We start from the raw sequence: 23339 nt of genomic DNA, 5'->3' as shown, positions 1-23339 counted from the left end.
TAGCCCACCCAACTACCTCATCATCATATTGTTATTTATTTTTGTTCTTTTGCACCCCAGTATCTCTACTTGCACATCATCATCGGCACATCTATCACTCCAGCGTTAATGCTAAATTGTAATTATTTTGCCACTATGACCTATTTATTGCCTTACCTCCCTAATCTTACTACATTTGCACACACTGCATATAGATTTTTCTATTGTTATTAACTGTAAGTTTGTTTATCCCATGTGTAACTGTGTTGTTGTTTTTGTCGCACTGCTTTGCTTTATCTTGGTCAGGTCGCAGTTGTAAATGAGAACTTGTTCTCAACTGGCCAACCTGGTTAAATAAAGATTAAATAAAATAAAAGAGTTCAACAGCAACTTTTCATGCACAGTGGGAAGTTGGAATGAACAACACAAACTTAGTTAGATAGAACCTGCTCTTACCATGAGAAACAGATGTCCCAATCTCCTCCTCCACTTCTTCATCTTTAATGTTGACATTCAGCTCCAGTGTTTGACTGCAGTCTTCCAGCTTCACTGATGCCATCTCTGGATCCTGCAGTGCAAACTGGTCTCCACTGTCACAATCAGGACCCAGTGACTGTAGGTTTGGACTCAGTGTGGAAGGAGAGTGGCAGGCTGGGTTTGTCCTCACTGTTGATGTTACCGGCCTCAAACTTAATTCAAGTCGGCCTGTAGTAACAATGAGACACGGACACAAAAGTTACTGCCAGAACTGTCAAGACTTTCCTTATTCTCTAAAAATATGGTTTATATTTAGGTCCAGGAGCTCCACAATACTGTTGAGCTAATATTCTATAAGAGGAAAATGAGCTCAAACAGTAGAAATTTGAGGTGACAGTACTCAGCTTCGGTGAGCTCCTGTCCAAGTCAAGCACTGATCTCACTTCAATAGATCTGGTAACTAAGCATTGACAAAACATTAATTCATTCACATTAGACAAAGTATACACTTTAAATCAGGCTACACAACTTAAATGCACGTAATCTATAGTAGATTTCCTGAATTCACAAATGCCTCAAAAAACATTTAGTACAAGGTTGTAGTATGTTTTAGGCAGCACTATGTACTATTTTCCTGAATAACCTTGTCTTCACTGTATTATTCCAATCAAAAACCAATAGTATTTCCGTTCACACCATAGTAACATGTATAGATAGACAGAAACAACTGAATGTCTCTGAATATTAGTTCACATGTAGAAAACTGATAATCATTACATTTAGCTCCAAAACAGCAGTGCAACCGTAAAATGGTCTCTCTCTCTGCTGAAACCTCACTGCCTGCACTGATGTGCGTTGATGCAGACCAAGTGGGAACAGCCATTTTACCATCTCGTGAATTTTACACAAAACCAAAAACGACATGTAAAACGAACCTAGAAATCTCAAATAAATTGATCCTTTATGAAATTACCTTGGCGAAATTATATACATCCACTCAGACTAACCCAAAATCTCTATTTGATCTGTAAAAAAAAGTGATGACGTTCACTCATGCGGTTTGACACAGAAATAGCACATACAACCTTTATCAAACGTGATAATAACTTGACGTATTTGTTACCTAGCATGCTATGACATCTTCGTGTTGGTCTTCTGACTGGTCCTGAAGAGTTGGAGGCGGGTCTGCTCTGGCCATAGCAGGAGCCCCATTGGTGCACAGCAGAGTCCTCTGCTCTTGGCACCCGACCAGTAGAGAGGGGAGTGAGGTGTGTGTGTTCATGCGATGATGAAATGTTTGTGTGTCAAGGAGTCTTAGCAATGGGGTGTGTTGTGCAAGCTTTAATCCTATGGTCACAAGCAGGCTCTAAATCAGTCTAGGCCACCTAAATGATATTTAATATATGTGCTTGATTTATGAGCTATGTATATGAATATATGTATATATGACACTTTCGATATTAGAACGTGCTATTACATACCAGTAGTGACACATTTGAAACCGACACAGAAGTTATCGTCTCGCCTGCACAATTCTGGCGTATCCTTTATTCTAAAGAATGATGTGCGCCTGCGCGGAACGTCCTGTTCCCCCACTACAAGATTCTAAACCCAGAGACGTAAAAACGCGAGACTTCAGAGAACGCTTGCGAAGCAGACCAAGCCTGGGTTTGAGAAGTCAATGAGAGAAGTGAACAATTCTGATACTTTTGCCGCGGTTAATGGGGATCCTAATAAATACCAAAAATATTCGTTCGGCACACACTTGAAACATGGCCATTATTTTTATCAATTTCATAACTGCTGTGGTTTATTCACAATCGCTCTCACTGCGTATCTTACATATCGCAGATTCACATGAGTAGGCAGACACTCTTCCAACGAAACTGCAGATATGACACATTTTATCGGTGCCCTGCTCTGAAAAACAATGCTCTCTCCTTCTGCGACGCATGAAATGAAAACAAAACCACTACTGGTCACTCTGACTGACTACCTTTCCTAATGCCTCCTTTACCATCTTCCTGACATCAAATTATCTCCCAAAAATACATAATTGTTGATGATGTCTTTCATACATCTGACATTGCATTTGTCTCCTGAGCGACCAGTCGGCGAAACATTGCCCCATTTCGAGTAAAAAAAATTGACTTGCGATCTCCGCATACTGACAAATATATTAGGCTACAGTGTTCAGAGTTTACCAATGAATGTGATTATAATAGTCTATTAGGGAGGAGTGAAAGAGACAACTTGCGCTATTCAAACAGGCCCTCGTATTTTCTACACTGCGTGCAAGTTTGAGCCCTAATCAATTGTCAGCCCCTGAGAAGGAGAACTTTAACCAAACTTATCTTGTAAATAGCTTTTTGTCTTTGATAGACACGGAAAAGCAAACACATTTATCCACTTCTAAATTATTCTGAATAAATGTAATAAATTATCATTATTACAACACAACACATTGGTTAGTGATAAACCGGTGGTTTGAGCCCTGAATGCTGATTTAGGTGCCGTGGGGAACCTGTAAGATGCTCCAGATCTATTAGTCTTTTCTATAACTTACTGTGTTTATTTTGGTGTTACAGCTGCAGTCAAGAAATGGAACAGCAAGGCCACTGACCATGATGTTCGGAGAGCTGTGGCAGACCACCTCAAGCATGCTCCTGGTAGAGTCGGGGGTGATGGTTTCCACGTCGCCGTGGTGGTGAGGGCCGTTGCTAACGCAGCAAATATCTATAATTTTGATGGATAATTATTCAATGTATATAATTATATTCATTTGAACTAAACTGTATTTTGTCTGTTATCACTGTACTAGATAGTATTCTTAGACTGAATGTTTTGTGCAAATACTGGACTAGTGTGATTGTTAATTTTTTGAAATTAGACATTTTTGGGGTTACTGCGTCCATGTGTATAGGCTACAAGTACATTTAAATGATGTACTTTGCAAGTCGTTAAAATAACGACCTGAAAAATACTTATTTTCAACTTTCAACCAAAACGGTCCGTAGACGGACGTCTTTTTATATGCGTCTTTTCAACGATGTTACGTATTTTCAATGCCGTGAAAAATACGTATTTTCAACTTTAAACCAAAACCGAACGGGCATAGTCGTCTTTTTAAAGACAGTTTGCTGGGTGGGCAGCTTGCTCAGATTCTGAATAAATTTGTGTCCATTTCTTTCTAGCTGGCAAACTAAGTGAGCTAGACTTTGTTTGGTTATTCCATATGTCGATAACATCGTTTGTTTGTCACTGGTATGGGATATATCCTAAACCTAGACATTGATAGCAGCAAGCGAAAACCAGCGAGAGGGGGGAGATAATTCAGGTACTGTTTCATCTGCTGCTGGCTTGATAACGTTTTTCCACGTGCAATTGATTAAATGAGATTTGTATTCTCTAAAGATTGTAATTGTGCTCATATCTGATGAATATTGAAGAAAAATCCTCACTGCCGTTTTCCACACCAAAATGTGAACTACAATTTGGTGCGCACCATTTTACTATGTATAGTAGTGCTCCCCATGTGTCATCAAAATTACGATCTTGTGCTAGTGGTTTATATATGCGGGGAGTATACATTGTACAATTATAAACGAATAAATAATGGATCAGGTTAGAACCCATGTATATTAGTTAATATACTGCACCAACTACATCAATATATGATCGGGTCCATTGTCTTCTATTTGGACTTTAAAACGCAGACAGCGGGCGCCGCCATTTTACCAACTCGTGAGATTTTTGTTTGATACACAAAACCAATAACATTAAACGAACTCAGAAATCTCAAATAAATTAAATATTTTTTAATTACCTTGACGAAATTGTGTACATTAAGTCAGACAAACCCCAAATCTCAAGTTATATGACTTGGAAAATCGTTTTCATCACGACACAAATTTAACATAAGAAACCAGGCAATCCCTTGACGGATTTGTAACCTATCGTGTTATGACATGTTCTGTCGATTTTAAACTATTACCTACCTGCAGTAATAATTAGAAACGGAGACAAAAAACATCGTCTTCACAGCACAGATTCTTAACAATGGTGCGCGGCCATAGAGATAGATAGAGGACTCATCTTTGTATCTGTGTCATTATAGCGTCTGTGACAGAATATGCAGCGGCATTGAGGGGATTCGATTAATCTGGCCTGGGGTCCCGGATAGGCGTGTTTTGCACGGGGTGAAAGTTGATGGCATTCGTTTAGTTTTTGGCCAGGTGCCACATTCAAAGCCCACAGCTAAACAAAAGTGATGTAATTAAGCACTTGGAGTAATGAGTAGGTTTCTGTGTTTTCACATGAAAAAGTTATTGCTTTTGATAAAATGCTTTATCTGCCTTCCCAATGAAACCTGGTTTAAAAAAAAATCTATCAAATATTTGATGGAAAAGAGATGTTTCTGGATGATGCACCATGCTGCCTTGTTGACAAAATGACAGATAGGGCAGATTGCTGTTGCTATTTGAGAAGGGCGCTAACCTCTTGCCACATTTGCCTGTTCACCGTTTACATCACAGGCCATAAAACGGTGCCCTGTGGCTCAGCATAATTGAATCCGCCCATTCTCCATTTGAAGCAGTACATTTTCTTTACAATTGGCTTATCCCTACTGATGAGCCAGCTGGAGATTCCAACAGGGTCAGGAGGGGTCAGCCAATGAAGTTGGAAATACCACCCAGTTGACTACATTAAAATGGTGGAAGCCAGCAATGCATTGAGTTATAATAAGAACTAGAAACAGCCTCCAAGATGGCCGACCGTTGTTTTGAACGTAATCTACTCACGGTCAGATTCTCCTATTCAAGGAGGCTGACATCTTGCTAGTTCCGGATTCAGGAGCCCATTAGTAAATGCCAGTGGCGGTCTGCCGTTTAAGACAAGTGAGGACAGGTTTTTTTTTTTTTATGAGCATGGCCTTATTTCTATACCAGCATATTGGATGACTATCATTCATATGCCATTCACCCAGCTCAATGTAACATCGATAAGTTTAGGCTACTACATGATACTCAAATTTTCCCTATACCCCTCAAGAGGTTGCTACTGTAACCGATGTGAAATGGCTAGCTAGTTAGCGGTGGTGTGCGCTAGCAGCCTTTCAGTCGGTGACGTCACTTGCTCTGAGACCTTGAAGTAGTGGTTCCCCTTGCTCTGCCTTTGTTGCGCGATGGGTAAAGATGCTTCGTGGGTGACTGTTGTTGATGTGTGCAGAGGGTCCCTGGTTCGAGCCCGGGTATGGGCGAGGGGACGGACGTAAAGTTAAACTGTGACATTGATGCTGTTGACCCGGATCACTGGTTGCTGCGGAAAAGGAGGAGGTCGAAAGGGGGGTGAATGTAACCAATGTGAAATGGCTAGCTAGTTAGCGGTGGTGCGCGCTAGCAGCCTTTCAGTCGGGGACGTCACTTGCTCTGAGACCTTGAAGTAGTGGTTCCCCTTGCTCTGCAAGGGCCGCGGCCTTTGTGGAGCGATGGGTAACGATGCTTCGTGGGTGTCAGTTGTTGATGTGTGCAGTGGGTCCCTGGTTCACGCCCGGGTCGGGGCAAGGGGACGGACTAAAGTTAAACTGTTACACTACAACCTAGCCTATGAATGAAAGTTTACAATGTAGGTGCATAGGTCGAGAGAAATTTGAGTGATCAAGGTAACATTGACACATTCAATACCGCCTTGCTCACTCTTGCCTGTATCTAGCTGATCTAGGGTGTAATCATTAGTCCAACAATTGGACACATTTTTGACAAATTCCGGTATGTTTGTTTATCTTCGTTTCGTTTGCTTCCATTTAAGGAACGTTTTTCAACAGAATCGGCGGAATGAATACACCCCTGATCACACACAAACACAGTTCATTTTCAAAGCAGCCACATACAAACAGTAGATCCTGGACTATCCATTCACTTCAGTCAGTCTGTCTCATCTTCCAATGTCAGGAATCCATCACATTGAATGAGCAGGTCCTGGATGAGAGTGATTTCCATTGTTTTTCCTTCTGCATGTAAAAGCATGAAAATAAAACAATAACTTTAGCTGTGATTTGTGGGGGGGGATTTAAAAAAAAAAATCGGTCTTGAAGACAATTCATGGACAAATTCGATTGATATTTTTGGAACAAAGGTGATAACGACACTGTCTTTTTTGGAATTTTGAAAATTGTCTTCTCTATTTGAAGTATATTTATGGAAAGGTGGCATCCTATGACGGTGACACATTGAACGTCACTGAGCTCTTCAGTAAGGCCATTCTACTGCCAATGTTTGTCTATGAAGATTGCATGGTTGTGTAACTCGATTTTATACACCTGTCAGCAACGGGTGTGGCGAAAATAGCCGAATCCACTCATTTGAAGGGGTGTCCACATACTTTTGGCAATGTAGTGTATAAACAGTAGCCAATAGACCTATATAAATGTTGAAATACATTTAATTGTCAATCAAGTGAGTTCTGTTTTGCTACTTGTAGGCTATTGTCTGTAATGTGTCTCAATAGACACTGAGTGTACAAATCATTAGAAACACATTAATACGGAGTTACACCCCCTTTGCCCTCAGTACAGCCTCAGTTCATCGGGGCACTCTTTGGGCACTCTACAAAGTGTTCTACAGGGATGCTGGCCCTTTTTGACTCCAATGCTTCCCACACTTGTGTCATTATGGCTGGTAGTTGGCTGAATTCACTGTCATGCTCATGGAACCATTCCTGGACAATCCTAGCCTTGTGGCATGGGGCATTATCCTGCTGAAAAAAATCTATTTGCAGATGGATAAACTGCTGCCATGAAGGGATGCACCTGCTTGGCAATGATGTTTAGATATCCTGTGGTATTCAAACGTTGCTCCACTTTTATCAAGGGCCCAATATGTGCCATGAAAACACCCCACACCATCACTACCAGCCTGCAATGTTGACACGAGGCATGATGGATGCACGTACTCATGTGGTTTTCAAGTTGGCGCCGATATACATGGACGCCCTGTTCCCTGCTGCTAAGCAACTTTGTAGTATTTATTTTTGGGGGAGGGGTTATTTCTTGCATTATTAGTTTAGAACGTTTCTTGCATTATTACCTACAGCTGAAAATAACTTTTGGTTATTGGATCGGCGTTCACTCACCAGCATTTCAACCTGAAATACAACTTTCCTGAATTGGATCCTTTGTTTGTACCCCATGAGGCAATTCAACTGATCCCAGGTGCTGCTCCAGGGCGCCGCAGACTGAGAAGAGGTGTGGACTTTTGGTTCGACTCACGGTAGGTTTTGACCAGAAGCGAGCATGAAGATAGTCAAGTAAGTCAGGCCACTGTGTGTAGGCTGATGAGCTGCTCGCTAGCAACTTTACATACTAGAGTGAAGTTAAATATCATCAGCTAGCCAACGCCATATTAGCTTGTTATCTTAATGTTCACCTATTTATCATTGTAAATTAAAAACTCATAATTCAAATGCGTTTGTAGATAACAGCAATGGAAGAGGGTGAAAGGATTTTCTGCTCCAGCTGTCAGAAAAGGAAAACTAAACTATGAAGACAGAGAGATAATAGTCAGGGCTGTCTAATTGGAATATAATGAAGCCTGTTTCTTTGTGATGTCTGTCCACAGATATGGGGAGCTGTGAAAGCCTGTCTGCAGATGAAGAGGTCCCAGTGAAGGTCAAAGAGACTGTCTGCAGATGGAGAGGTCCCAGTGAAGGTCCCAAGAGACTGTCTGCAGATGAAGAGGTCCCAGTGAAGGTCCAAGAGACTGCAGGCACATCCTTGTGGGCCATAGGATTTGTGTGTATTATTGTTGGGCTGGAATAGAAGTCTGCTCACCCAGTAGAGCAGGGAGTGGATCAAGGTTGGCCACCTCTGGTATGGATATTTTTGTTTTTCTAAAAATGATGCTTTAGTAATAATAGCATACTTACTAAGATGTCTAACATTTACAAACAAGTTAGCTTATTTGTACATTGAAATTATATGTTGATTCATTCCATTTTTATTCATTGTTTAAACTTGTTTTAATTGTAACGTAAAAACATTATTCAAGATGAACTAGTGTCAATGTTCATTAATTACAGATCAGAATTCTACAATAAAAAGGTGTGAAGGGGATCTGTCTCTAATTTGTCTGTGTTTCTGTCTCAAATGAACATTACCTTTTTGTCCAGTTGTAATCTCTCTGAGAGGTTTTATTTGATTGTCACGCTGTCTCAGTATATCATCCATTTAGCTGCTTATCATAATGGCATGCATTACCAGTGCAGCCATATGTCTACAGTATGATGGCATTACTGGCCTAATGGACATGTGCAATCAATGTGCCCCTTGTCATTATACATCAGCAGCAGACAATAGCTAAACTCACAGAATTTTCATATTGTTGAGCTGTTCTACATTTTAAATAGATAATGTATATGAGGCTAACCATAAGCCAGATTTGTTACATGATTTATCTGACATTAAATTGTTTAGTGCAAATCCAACCCTTGTATTCTAGGTTAAGGATATTTTATTTCAGCTCATGAAACATGGGACCAACACTTTACATGTTGCATTTATATATTTTTTCAGTGTATGTACACTGAGTGTACAAAACATTAAGGACACCTTCCTAATATTTAGTTGAGCAGATATTCAGAGATGCAGAGAATGAAGTTGGGTTACTTCTAAGTAACTTTGGCTGACTCCTATGTCATCATCTCCAACATGTGACCTATTCTAGAGCTTTGCTTGGGTGTGGATTGAGGCCTATACATTCATATCAGTTGTGTTCCCCTGTTGTATTCAGTTTAACTTATTTCTATTGTGGATGGTGTTTCTGTACACCAATGGAAAGTCTACAAAACTATGAGCAAACCAGCCTATGTATTGAATACATGGAATTGGATTGTGATGATACCGATGTTATGTTTTTTAAAAAGACAACTACATTTTCTAAAAGCATTCACTGTTTTGCAAAAGTTGTGTGTTTTGTGGACTCTGTTTTGAAAATCAACAACATTGTTCCAAAAAATGCTTGTAGCCGATTGAGAGAAACTGCAATACATAAAGACAGTTGCTCCCTGATTAAATAGTACAAGAGTACACCCTGCTGGACAAAAAAGCTTACTGCACCTGGTATTCCCAGGCAGCGTAGCATACAAGTACTAACCAGGCCCGACCCTGCTTAGCTTCCGAGACCAGGCGTATTGAGACTGGTATGGCCGTAAGCCAGTGACTGTATTGTGTATATATGATATGTAATAATGCCGTAAGTGAAGGAATAACTCTTACTACACTATATCAAGTTTATGTCACTTGAAAAAGTGCAGTGTGAAATCATTGAAATAGAATCAATGGGATAAATAGACATAGTTACTTTAATACAGGCAGATGAGTCATATATTTGAGTCTTGTGAAAATAGCAGGCCTATCAAATAATGACTTCAGACAAATACATCAGATAACGTTACCGGTATGTGAGGCAGTCCATGTTACCAGTACATGACTTTAGCACATTTCATAGTTTGAACTGTATAGTCTTCTTGTGTATATATATATCCAATCATAACCATTTTTATAACTACTTTATTACTTAGCTATTTGTGTATATTTTTGATCGTGTGTATTGCACTGTTGAGGAGAGGTTGCAACTAAGCATTTCACTGTACCGTTTACACCCTGTATCCCGTGCATGTGACGAAAACTTTTTAAAAAGATTAACGCACCATTCACATCAGCTATCAAAGTCAATATAACGGTGACCGAATAGACCAGCAGTATCTAGCCATCACTGACACTAAAATGAACTTGTCCAATGTGAAAAAACAATATAGATTATGATCCTTAAAAACGAATCAACGCTTGATTTATATTTACAACGACAGGGGATGCACCGTTCCTGGAGGTACTGCAATACCAGGTCGATGCGTGGAGTGGACGGAGCAAGCCCCTATTCCATCTCCCTATTCCAAAAATCAATTTAATATATGGTCCCCAGATAGGGGACGTATCAGATATTAAACTGATAAGAACAGATACTACACTTGATCTTAGCCAAAAGGCCGAGAAGCGATACCCACAATGGTTTCGGGAAGAAGTGGCCGTTCTCCGACACGTCAAATTTGACATTGGTTACACCAAAATGAGCTCTGTATGCTTTTTTTCCCCATAAAAAAAGATAATGCTTTAAATAAATGGTGGCATGGATTGCGAGTTGATCAACGTCAGGAATAACCACGTTCGACTGTTACAAAGTAACACAGTTGTAGGTTCTAAAGTCACGTGGTTATCCGCCCTCCAATCAGGAATGAGAGAAAGCGTTGCTCAATTAAAACCATATTAACAGCGAAATTGGAATAATAATTTATCACGGGTGGGGTGGAAACAATTTGGAGATAATAATATTGACATAAGATTTGATCTTGTATCAAATATCTCTGGTAACGTTGCTGCCACAATGGAACAGAAGCAATTGTCCACTTGGTGGCACCAGAGTTCCACCAACCGTCCCTTTTTCCAAGCTGTCCCTTGTGGTACATCAAACTGCATTTGAATGTTGAACCACTTGACTTTAATACATCATCAATGCAAATAATGTGAAAAATAAAAGTAGCCTATGCATTTTTTTTCTTGTAGAGCGTTGTATGATAAGGCCTTTGTGAAGAAGCCTTCATAAAGTTGCACTCCTAAATGACTCGAGGCCAAACTTCAACGATGTCCATCCATGGCACTGGACTGCAGTGAGAGCTAGGCCAGAGCGGCTGTGGTCCTGGCTGCCTAAATGTTTCCTCCTCATAATAAACATGCCACTTTTGAGGCTTACTTTTACAATTAGGCGTACTCAGTCACTACTATCACCACTATCAAAAGGAACAATGTCTTTTTACCTCTAGATTTTATATTTTATTATGAATTAAGTTTTTATAGACATTTACCAAAACCTATTACTGTGTTGATAATTCATTTGAAATAATGATTGTGCTTTTAATGTATATAAGATAACATTAAATATGTATAAGGAGGGATTGAATTTGGACTTCAGAGACGTCAGGGGTTCAAACTGTAGAACCCAGTTCCTACATTTTAATATAAAAATGATTTGATCAAACAAAACTATGCTACATACAAATCAGAGCGAGATTCTGAACATAAGTACAGTGGGGCAAAAAAGTATTTAGTCAGCCACCAATTGTGCAAGTTCTCCCACTTAAGAAGATGAGAGAGGCCTGTAATTTTCATCATAGGTACACTTCAACTATGACAGACAAAATGAGAAAAAAAAATCCAGAAAATCACATAGTAGGATTTTTAATGAATTTATTTGCAAATTATGGTGGAAAATAAGTATTTGGTCAATAACAAAAGTTTCTCAATATTTTGTTATATACCCTTTGTTGGCAATGACAGAGGTCAAACATTTTCTGTAAGTCTTCACAAGGTTTTCACACACTGTTGCTGGTATTTTGGCCCATTCCTCCATGCAGATCTCCTCTAGAGCGGTGATGTTTTGCGGCTGTTGCTGGGCAACACGGACTTTCAACTCCCTCCAAAGATTTTCTATGGGGTTGAGATCTGGAGACTGGCTAGGCCACTCCAGGACCTTGAAATGCTTCTTACGAAGCCACTCCTTCGTTGCCCGGGCGTTGTGCTTGGGATCATTGTCATGCTGAAACACCCAGCCACGTTTCATCTTCAATGCCCTTGCTGATGGAAGGAGGTTTTCACTCAAAATCTCACGATACATGGCCCCATTCATTCTTTCCTTTACATGGATCAGTCGTCCTGGTCCCTTTGCAGAAAAACAGCCCCAAAGCATCATGTTTCCACCCCCATGCTTCACAGTAGGTATGGTGTTCTTTGGATGCAACTCAGCATTCTTTGTCCTCCAAACACGATGAGTTGAGTTTTTACCAAAAAGTTATATTTTGGTTTCATCTGACCATATGACATTCTCCCAATCTTCTTCTGGATCATCCAAATGCTCTAGCAAACTTCAGACGGGCCTGGACATGTACTGGCTTAAGCAGGGGGACACGTCTGGCACTGCAGGATTTGAGTCCCTGGCGGCGTAGTGTGTTACTGATGGTAGGCTTTGTTACTTTGGTCCCAGCTCTCTGCAGGTCATTCACTAGGTCCCCCCGTGTGGTTCTGGGATTTTTGCTCACCGTTCTTGTGATCATTTCGACCCCACGGGGTGAGATCTTGCGTGGAGCCCCAGATCGAGGGAGATTATCAGTGATCTTGTATGTCTTCCATTTCCTAATAATTGCTCCCACAGTTGATTTCTTCAAACCAAGCTGCTTACCTATTGCAGATTCAGTCTTCCCTGCCTGGTGCAGGTCGACAATTTTGTTTCTGGTGTCCTTTGACAGCTCTTTGGTCTTGGCCATAGTGGAGTTAGGAGTGTGACTGTTTGAAGTTGTGGACAGGTGTCTTTGATACTGACAACAAGTTCAAACAGATGCCATTAATACAGGTAACGAGTGGAGGACAGAGGAGCCTCTTAACTTCTTTGGGCTGCAGGGGCAGTATTGAGTAACTTGGATGAAAGGTGCCCATTTCAAACGGCCTCGTACTCAATTCTTGCTCGTACAATATGCATATTATTATTACTATTGGATAGAAAACACTCTCAAGTTTCTTAAACCGTTTGAATTATATCTGTGAGTAAAACAGAACTCATTTTGCAGCTAACTTCCTGTCAGAAAGTGAAAAATCTCAAATCGAGGCTCTGTTCCAGGCCCTCCCTATCATTTTGCTTGAGATTTATGACTATACATGCACTTCATACGCCTTCCACTAGATGTCAATAGGCAGTGGGAGAAGAAATGGAGTGTATAGCTTGAACGGAGGTCGAATAAGAGCTCTGGGCATGACGTGATACCAATTTCCTGTTTTCAGGAAGACGCGAGAAGGAACCTGGGATTGCCTTCTGAAAAGCTGTCGTTATAGACGGCAACTATCTCCGGCTTTGATTTTATTTGATAAATGTGACAATATCATCGTAAAGTATGTTTTTTCAATATAGTTTAATCAGATTATTGAAATTTTTTCGGGAGTTTTGCCGTGTTCCGTTCTCTGAGTTTGTTGACGATGGAGAGCTTCGCGCCACTTGGCAAGTGTGCTTGCTAAATCGAGATGGAAAAAGGCCGTTCTAAAACCAAACAAGGATTGTTCCCGACAAAGGACCCCTTGTACAACATTCTGATGGAAGATCATCAAAAGTAGGACCCATTTCTGATGTTATTTCATATATCTGTCGAACATGTGTACTATTAGTTTGCGCCCAGATTTTGGGCGCTCTCTCGCCATAACGTAAGCTGGATGTCGTAATGAAGTTATTTTTAGAATTCTAACACGGCGATTGCATTAAGAACTAACCTATCTTTAATTTGCTGTCCAACACGTATTTTTTAGTAACGTTTATGATTAGTTATTGATTAGATTAGGTACCTCTCCAAGATTTCTCCGGACATTGTTATTGCATTTTGCCTATTATTCACATTGTATAACCACGATTTGTGCCACTAAATATGCACATTTTCGAACCAACAATATATGTATTGTGTAATATGATGTTATAGGACTGTCATCTGATGAATTTTGAGAAGGTTAGTGAAAAAATGTATATATTTTGCTGGTTTATTCGTTATCACTACTGTTGGCTTGAATCAATGCTGTTGTGTTTTTGGCTATTGTGGTAAGCTAATATAATGCTATATTGTGTTTTCGCTGTAAAACACTTAAAAAAATCTGAAATATTGGCTGGATTCACAAGATGTTTGTCTTTAATTTGCTGTACACCATGTATTTTTCATAAATGTTTTATGATGAGTATTTAGGTATTTCAATTTGGTCTCTGTAATTGTTCTAGCTGCTTCGGTGCTATTTCCGATTGTAGCTGCAATGTAAAACTGATTTATACCTCAAATATGCACATTTTTCGAACAAAACATAGATTTATTGTATAACTTGTTATAAGACTGTCATCTGATGAAGTTGTTTCTTGGTTAGTTTGGTTGGTTCTTGGTTAGTTTGGTTGGTTTTGTGCATGGTACCCGTGCTGTGAAAAATGTCTGTGCTTTTTTGTATTTGGTGGTGAGCTACCATAAATATACGTGGTGTTTTCGCTGTAAAACATTTTTAAAAATGTCGGACATGTTGGTTGGATTCACAAGATGTGTATCTTTCATTTGCTGTATTGGACTTGTTAATGTGTGAAAGTTAAATATTTCTAAAAAAGATCTTTTGAATTTCGCGCCCTGCACTTGGACGGGCTGTTGTCATAAGTGTACCGGCACCGCCCTGCAGCCATAAAAGGTTAACCTCTACTGCCTCAGAAACCCGGATCCGGGAGCACCCCCCACCCCCCCCACACTGATTAGCATAGCTAGCATAGCTTCACAAGTAAATAGTAGCATCTAAATATCATTAAATCACAAGTCCAAGACACCAGATGAAAGATACAGATCTTGTGAATAAAGCCACCATTTCAGATTTTTAAAATGTTTTACAGGGAAGACAAAATATGTAAATCTATTAGCTAAACACGTTAGCAAAATACACCACTTTTCTAACTCCATCAGTTTCTTACTACTTCAGGTGCTATCACCAATTCGGCTAATCTAAGATATTGATAGCCACAAACCAAGAAAAAAACTCATCAGATGACAGTCTGATAACATATTTATGGTATAGGATAGGTGTTGTTAGAAAAAAGTGCATATTTCAGGTAGAAATCACAGTTTACAATTGCACCGACCATCACAAATCGACTAGAATTACTAGATAGAGCAACGTGTATGACCAATTTACTCATCATAAAACATTTCATAAAAATAGACAAAGCATAGCAATGGAAAGACCCAGATCTTGTGATTCCAGACAATATTTCAGATTTTCTAAGCGTTTTACAGCGAAAACACAATAAATCGATAAGTTAGCATACCACATGTGAAAACGTTACCAGAGCATCGATTCCAGCCAAAGAGCGCTATAACGTAATCACCGCCAAAATATATTAATTTTTTCACTAACCTTCTCAGAATTCTTCCGATGACACTCCTGTAACATCATTTTACAACATACATATACAGTTTGTTCGAAAAGGTGCATATTTAGCCATACAAAACCGTGGTTACACAATAAAAATACTAGGAAATCAAGCCTCAATATGTCTGACGTCATCTATCAGAGTGATCTAGTTTAATTGAAAGCTAATCATATACTTGACTAAAAAATACAGGGTTGACAGGAATCGAAAGACAAATTAGTTCTTAATGCAACCGCTGACTTACATTTTTAAAATTATCCTTACTTTTCAATACAGGGTTCGCCAAGTGACGCGATAACAAACAAAATGGCGAAATATGCGTTTAAAATATTTCGACAGAACAACGATTTATCATATTAAATATTGCTTACTTTGAGCTGTTCTTCCATCAGATTCTTGGGCAATGTATCCTTTCTATGTTGTAATCTTCTTTTGGTCGATAGATGTCCTCTGTCCTTCGAAATATCCACTAACGATCGAACGGGACCACAAAACGTGTCCAAAGTTTCAGAGTGCACAACAAAGAAATTCCTCAAAATCGCACTAAACGGATATAAATTGCTATAAAACGGTTCAAATTAACTACATTATGATGTTTTTAACAACTATAACGACTGAAAACATGACCGGAGAAATATTGCTGGTTAGACAACGATTTGGAATGAGGCAAGTCCGATGTCCTTCACGCTTCAGGCGCGCGACGAGAAAGGGAGGTACCTATACATTTTGTTCTTTTATAATGGCTGTGATTGTGCAATCGATTCCATTCAAAACGTGATGACGTACAGACACCCAGAGGAAGACGTAGGCAGTGTCGGTTTCTTCATAGCATTCACTGTCGCCTTAAAAACAGACTCCAGATCAGGGGTAAAAATTTCTGAAATCTGACCCCTGTCATGAAAAGTGCTGTAGATATTGTTCTGTACCACTCAGAGACAAAATTCCAACGCTTATAGAAACTAGAAAGTGTTTTCTATCCAATAATAACAATAATATGCATATTGTACGATCAAGAATTTAGCACGAGGCAGTTTAATTTGGAGACCCAAATATGCTAATGCGGAACAGCACCCCCTATAGTTCCAAGAAGTTAAAGAAGAAGTTACAGGTCTGTGAGAGCCAGAAATCTTGCTTGTTTTTAGGTGACCAAATAGTTATTTCCACCATAATTTGCAAATAAATTCATAAAAAATCCTACAATGTGATTTTCTGGATTTTCTTTTCTCATTTTGTCTGTCATAGTTGAAGTGTACCTATGATGAAAATTACAGGCCTCTCTCATCTTTTTAAGTGGGAGAACTTGCACAATTGGTGGCTGACTAAATACTTTTTTGCCCCACTGTACATTATTTACCTTCAGGGAGGAATGTATTAATGAACAACATAGGAACTAAGTTCCTCTAACAATTGGTCCTTCGAGCCAGATCTAAATATCTGTCCCTGTCATCTGAAGGTAACAAGCCGAGAACCGTGCACGGGCGGGCCGTGGTCCCGTAAAATAAAGCCCTGTCCCCTGACATTGGGGCTCTATAACAGGCCGGTATACTCCCCAGGTTGACAGGAATGGTGACTAGATCCAACCGACATTGCTTTTCCCAGTCTGCGAGACCAGGTCAGTAGTCTTTATTCTCGAATTTGGGGGGAATAATTGAAAATATCTTTGATTTGACGTTCTAAAATACTTAGAATTGTTCAATGATAGGAGCTTGAGTATTCCAAACAGATTCACAAAGGGGTTCTACTCTATAGTTTAACCAAAATTGATAGGAAAGCAGGTCCGCGATGACCTGAGGTAAGGTGCGCTACCATAAATAAAACGAAACTTAACCTTTAGCTAACCTCAACCCCGGATCCGGGATCACCCCCCCCCCCCCCCCCACACTGATTAGCATAGCTAGCATAGCTTCACAAGTAAATAGTAGCATCTAAATATCATTAAATCACAAGTCCAAGACACCAGATGAAAGATACAGATCTTGTGAATAAACCCATCATTTCTGTTTTTTTAAATGTTTTACAGGGAAGACACAATATGTAAATCTATTAGCTAACCACGTTAGCAAAATACACCATTTTTCTTTGTCCACCATTTTTTCTCTCCACCACTAGCTATCACCAATTCGGCCAAATAAAGATATTGATAGCCTCTAACCAAGAAAAAACCTCATCAGATGACAGTCTGATAACATATTTATTGTATAGGATAGGTTTTGTTAGAAAAATGTGCATATTTCAGGTAGAAATCCTAGTTTACAATTGCACCCACCATCACAACTAGACTAGAATAAATACACAGAGCAACGTGTATTACCTAATTACTAATCATAAAACATTTCTTAAAAATACACAACTCACAGCAATGGAAAGACACAGATCTTGTGAATTCAGACAATATTTCAGATGTTCTAAGTGTTTTACAGCGAAAACACAATAAATCGTTATATTAGCATACCACATATGCAAACGTTGCCCGACCATTGATTCAAGCCAAAGAGAGCGATAACGTAATCATCGCCAAAATATATAAATTTTTTCACTAACCTTCTCAGAATTCTTCCGTTGACACTCCTGTAACATCATATTACAACATACATATAGAGTTTGTTCGAAAATGTGCATATTTAGCCATAAAAAAACGTGGTTATACAATGAAAATAGTAGCATTACAAGCATGGAAAAGTCGGTCGCCATCTTTCAGACTGATCTAGTTTAATCAATAGCTAATCATATACCTGACTAAAAAATACAGGGTTGACAGGAATCGAAAGACAAATTAGTTCTTAATGCAATCGCTGAATTACATTTCTAAAATTATCCTTACTGTGCAATACAGGGTTCGCCAAACGACGCTATACAAAACAAAATGGCGAAATATGCGTTTAAATTTTTTCGACATAACAACGATTTATCATCTTAAATATTTCTTACTTTGAGGTGATCTTCCATCAGTATCTTGGGCAATGTATCCTTTCTTGGGTCTAATCTTCTTTTGGTCGAAAGATGTCCTCTGTCCGTCGAAATGCCCACTAACGTTCGACCGGGACCCCGAAACGTGCCCAAAGCTTCAAAGTGTATTACAAAGCAATGCCTCAAAATCGCACTAAACGGATATAAATTGCTATAAAACGGTTTAAATTAACTACCTTATGATGTGTTTAACACCTAAAACTAGTAAAAACATGACCGGCGTTATATAAGTGGCTAAACCAAGGCTTGGAAAAAGGCCAGTCAGATGTCCAGCGCAGAGTCGAAAGGAACGCTACTTCCGGTATTTTGTGATTTATAGAGGCACTGATTGCGCAATCGACTCCATTCAAATCGTCATCACGTACTGACATCCAGGGGAAGACGTAAGAAGTGTCTGTTTCTCCATAGCATTTACACGGACCTTTAACCTGTCTAGGATGAGAGTGGCGCTAGCGGCACTCCCCCCCCACCCCCACTGAAAAACCAGTGCCGCGAAATTCAAAAACAATATTTTTTTAAAATATTTAACTTTCACACATTAAAGTCCAATACAGCTAATGAAAGACACAGATCTTGTGAATCCAGTCAACATGTCCGATTTTTAAAATGTTTTACAGGGAAGACACAATATGTAAAGATGTACATCTATTACCTAAAAACACATTAGCATAATCCACCATCTTTTATTTGTCCACCAACACCAGTAGCTATCACCAATTCGGCTAAACTAAGATATTTATAGCCCCTAACCAATAAAAAAACTCATCAGATGACAGTCTGATAACATATTTATGGTATGGGATAGGTTTTGTTAGAAAAAAGTGCATATTTCAGGTAGATGGCATAGGTTACAATTGCACCCACCGTCACAAATGGAATAGAAAAACTACTTAGAGCAACGTGTTTACCTACTTACTAATCATCAAACATTTCGTAAAAATACACAGCATACACGAATCGAAAGACACAGATCCTGTGAATACAGACAATATTTCAGATTTTCTAAGTGTCTTACAGCGAAAACACAATAAATCGTTATATTAGCATAGCACATAGCACATAGCAGCCCAGCATTGATTCTAGCCAAAGTGAGCGATAAAAGTAAACATCGCCAAAATATATTAATTTTTTCACTAACCTTCTCAGAATTCTTCAGATGACACTCCTGTAACATCATATTACACAATCCATATAGAGTTTGATCGAAAATGTTTATATTTAGCCACCAAAATCATGGTTAGACAATGTGAAATGTAGCTCAGCTGGTCAGAAAAAGTCTGTGCGCCACTTAGACAGTGATCTACTCTTATACATAAATACTCATAAACGTGACTAAAAAATATAGGGTGGACAGGGATTGATAGACAATTTAATTCTTAATACAATCGCGGAATTACATTTTTTTAATTATCCTTACTTTTCAATACAGCTTGCGCCAAGCGAAGCTACGTCAAAAAACATGGCGTCCTAAGCCACTAATATTTTTCGACAGAAACACGATTTATCATAATAAAAATGTCCTACTTTGAGCTGTTCTTCCATCAGTATCTTGGGCAAAGGATCCTTTCTTGGGTCCAATCGTCTTTTGGTGGAAAGCTGTCCTCTTGCCATGTGGAAATGCCAACTGCGTTCGGGATGAACTGGAAGCGTGCCCAGCAATTCACAGAGTTTCAGAAATAAATGTCCCAAAATCGCACTAAACGGATATAAATTGCTATAAAACGCTTTAAATTAACTACCTTATGATGTTTTTAACTCCCATAACGAGTAGAAACATGACCAGAGTAATATTACTCCCTCCACTAATGCTTGGAACAGGTGCGGTTCGGTGTCCTCTAGGCGCATGACGCAGCTCCAAAAGAGTGACTAGCCTCAGGGTTTTTTAATTTATAGTGCCTGTGAACGCGCAATCGACCCCATTCAAATCGTCATCACGTAAAGACATCCAGGGGAAGACGTAAGCAGTGTCCGTATAGTCATAGCAATAACAGTGCCCTTTTAACTGACTCCAGAACAGTGGCCAAAATTTCTGAAATAAGACTCCATGTCAGGGAAATTGCTGTAGAATGGGCTCTGTTCCACTTAGAGACAAAATTTCAACTCCTATAGAAACTATAGACTGTTTTCTATCCAATAATAATAATAATATGCATATTGTACGATCAAGAACTTTGTGGGAAGCCGTTTCAAAAAATTACACGATTAGCATAAATAGCCACAACAGCGCCTCCATCCTCAACAGGTTAAACTGACTCCAGATCAGGGGCCAAAATGTCTGAAATCTGACTCCCTATCATGAAAAGTGCTGTAGATTGAGTTCTGTACCACTCAGAGACATAATTCAAACGGCTATAGAAACTAGAGAGTGTTTTCTATCCAATAATAACAATAATATGCATATTGTACGAGCAAGAATTGAGTGCTAGGCAGTTTAATTTGGAGACCAAAAAATGCTAATGCGAAACAGCTCCCCCTATAGTTGCAAGAAGTTAATAACAGAGGCACGTATGCCCGAGATTAAGAAGGAAGGGATATTAAATAGGTGTTGTTGGATAGGACGGTCGTTTTGTACAAATAGGATAACTTATGGTTAACTGGCATTAATTCAAAAGACATATGTAAATAAAGTCCTAATACCTAAATAGTCTAGGTAATTCTATGCGAACAAGATAACTTAACATATTCAATACTGAAATAAAGTCAAAAAAGGAGGAGGGAAGCCTAATATAGGGGAGTGAGATACGAGATATTAAAGTGCGAACTCCGGGCGCACCAGCACATAGTCTAGGGGAGGGTCTGGGTGGGCGTCCTTCCACGGCGGCGGCTCCGGCACTGGTCGTGGTCCCCACCCCACCATAGTCACTACCCGCTTACGTAGCCTCCTCCAAATGGCCACCCTCCACATTAACCCCACTGGATTAAGGGGCAGCACCGGACTAAGGGGCAGCACCGGACTAAGGGGCAGCACCAGGATAAGGGGCAGCACCAGGATAAGGGGCAGCACCAGGATAAGGGACAGCACCAGGATAAGGGGCAGCACCAGGATACGGGCAGCACCAGGATAAGGGGCAGCACCAGGATAAGGGGCAGCTCCGGACTGAGGGACGGCAGCTCCGGACTGAGGGACGGATCCTGGCTGGATGACGGCTCTGGCGGATCCTGGCTGGACGGCTCTGGCGGATCCTGGCTGGACGGCTCATGGCTGGCTGATGGATCTGGCTGCTCATGGCTGGCTGACGGATCTGGACGCTCATGGCTGGCTGGCGGCTCTGGCAGATCCTGTCTGGTTGGCGGCTCTGGCAGATCCTGTCTGGTTGGCGGCTCTGGCAGATCCTGTCTGGTTGGCGGCTCTGGCAGATCCTGTCTGGGTGGCGGCTCTGGCAGATCCTGACTGACGAATGGCTCTAGCGGCTCCTGACTGACTAACGGCTCTGACGGCTCGGGACAGACGGGCGGCTCTAATGGCTCTGGACAGACGGATGGCTCAGACGGCGCTGGGCAGACGGATGGCTCAGATGGCGCTGGGGAGACGGATGGCTCAGATGGCGCTGGGGAGACGGATGGCTCAGATGGCGCTGGGGAGACGGATGGCTCAGACGGCGCTGGGGAGACGGATGGCTCAGATGGCGCTTGGGAGACGGATGGCTCAGATGGCGCTGGGCAGACGGATGGCTCTGGCCGGATGAGGCGCACTGTAGGCCTGGTGCGTGGTGCCGGAACTGGAGGTACCGGGCTAAGGACACGCACCTTCAGGCTAGTGCGGGGAGAAGGAACAGGGCATACTGGACCCTGGGGACGCACATTAGGCCTAGTGCGTGGTGCCGGAACTGGTGGTACCGGGTTGGGGACACACATCTCAGGGCTAGTGCGGGGAGCAGCAACAGGATGCACAGGACTCTGGAAACGCACAGGAGGCTTAGTGCGTGGTGCCGGAAGGAGACACGCACCATAGGACGAGTGCGTGGAGGAGGAACAGGGCTCTGGAGACACACTGGAAGCCTGTTACGTGGTGTAGGCACTGGTGGAACTGGACTGGGGCGGGGAGGTGGTGCCGGAAATACCGGACCGTGCAGGCGTACTGATTCCCTTGAACACCGAGCCTGCCCAACCTTACCTGGTTGAATGCTCCCCGTCGCCCGACCAGTGCGGGGAGGTGGAATAACCCGCACCGGGCTATGTAGGCGAACCGGGGACACCATGCGTAAGGCTGGTGCCATGTATGCCGGCCCGAGGAGACGCACTGGAGACCAGACGCGTTGAGCCGGCATCATGGCACCTGGCTCAATGCCCAATCTAGCCCTACCAGTGCGGGGAGGTGGAATAACCCGCACCGGGCTATGAACACGTACAGGAGACACCCTGCGCTCTACTGCGTAACACGGTGTTCGCCCGTACTCCCGCTCTCCACGGTTAGCCTGTGAAGTGGGCGCAGGTCTCCTACCTGCCCTCGGCCCACTACCTTTAAGCCTCCCCCCAAGAATTTTTTGGGGCTGACTCACAGGCTTCCTACCGCGTCGTCGTGCTGCCTCCATTCGCCGGTATCCCTCCTCACACTGCGCCAGAGAATCCCAGGCTGGCTCCGGCACTCGCCCTGGGTCGATCGCCCACCTGTCGATCTCCTCCCACGTAGTGTAGTCCATATTACGCTCCCATTTCCATTCCTCCTTGCGCTGCTCCTGTTGCCGCTTTTCACGCTGCTTGATCCCGCATAAGTGGTTGGGAATTCTGTCACGATCGTCAAAGGGAGAGAGTGAGGACCAAGGCGCAGCGCGTGAAAAGAACATATTTTATTTAGAAGAGAACAAACCCAAAACGAAACCACTTTACAAACTAACAAAATAACAAAACTGACGAACGTGAAGCTAAACATGAACTAGTGCATAC

The 23339-nt window shown here is 41.2% G+C and overlaps 1 protein-coding gene, 1 long non-coding RNA gene and 1 other non-coding gene across 8 annotated transcripts in view; 1 reads left to right on the top strand and 2 right to left on the bottom strand.

The window, feature by feature from the left end:
• Positions 1-23339, bottom strand: part of LOC139533032 (zinc finger protein 271-like) — a 279603-nt gene that overhangs the window by 233550 nt on the left and 22714 nt on the right. For 2 of the 6 annotated variants that reach the window (XM_071331199.1, XM_071331204.1), the window contains exons 1-2: positions 1938-2137; positions 436-684 (exon numbers count right to left, since the gene is read on the bottom strand). The exons of 1 other annotated variant lie outside the window; for it this stretch is intronic. In XM_071331199.1, the coding sequence (XP_071187300.1) occupies positions 436-538 (103 nt within the window). In that variant the 5' untranslated portion in view covers positions 539-684; positions 1938-2137. Of the gene's footprint in view, positions 1-435; positions 685-1429; positions 1482-1937; positions 2138-3022; positions 3193-4454; positions 4582-23339 lie in introns of those variants that run through there. 3 more of the 6 variants (XM_071331202.1, XM_071331203.1, XM_071331201.1) reach the window with 3 other exon arrangements.
• LOC139533093 (uncharacterized) lies at positions 4690-8577 on the top strand. The gene is made up of 2 exons (XR_011666691.1): positions 4690-7724; positions 8073-8577. It is a non-coding gene; the product is annotated as an uncharacterized lncRNA (long non-coding RNA).
• LOC139533103 (U2 spliceosomal RNA) lies at positions 10319-10509 on the bottom strand. Its single transcript, XR_011666701.1, has one exon. It is a non-coding gene; the product is annotated as a U2 spliceosomal RNA (small nuclear RNA).

The sequence above is a fragment of the Salvelinus alpinus genome, chromosome 10, assembly GCF_045679555.1.
Source record: "Salvelinus alpinus chromosome 10, SLU_Salpinus.1, whole genome shotgun sequence".
NCBI lineage: Eukaryota > Metazoa > Chordata > Actinopteri > Salmoniformes > Salmonidae > Salvelinus > Salvelinus alpinus.
Note: the sequence above shows the minus strand (reverse complement) of the source record. Positions and strands in the feature narration are given on the sequence as shown.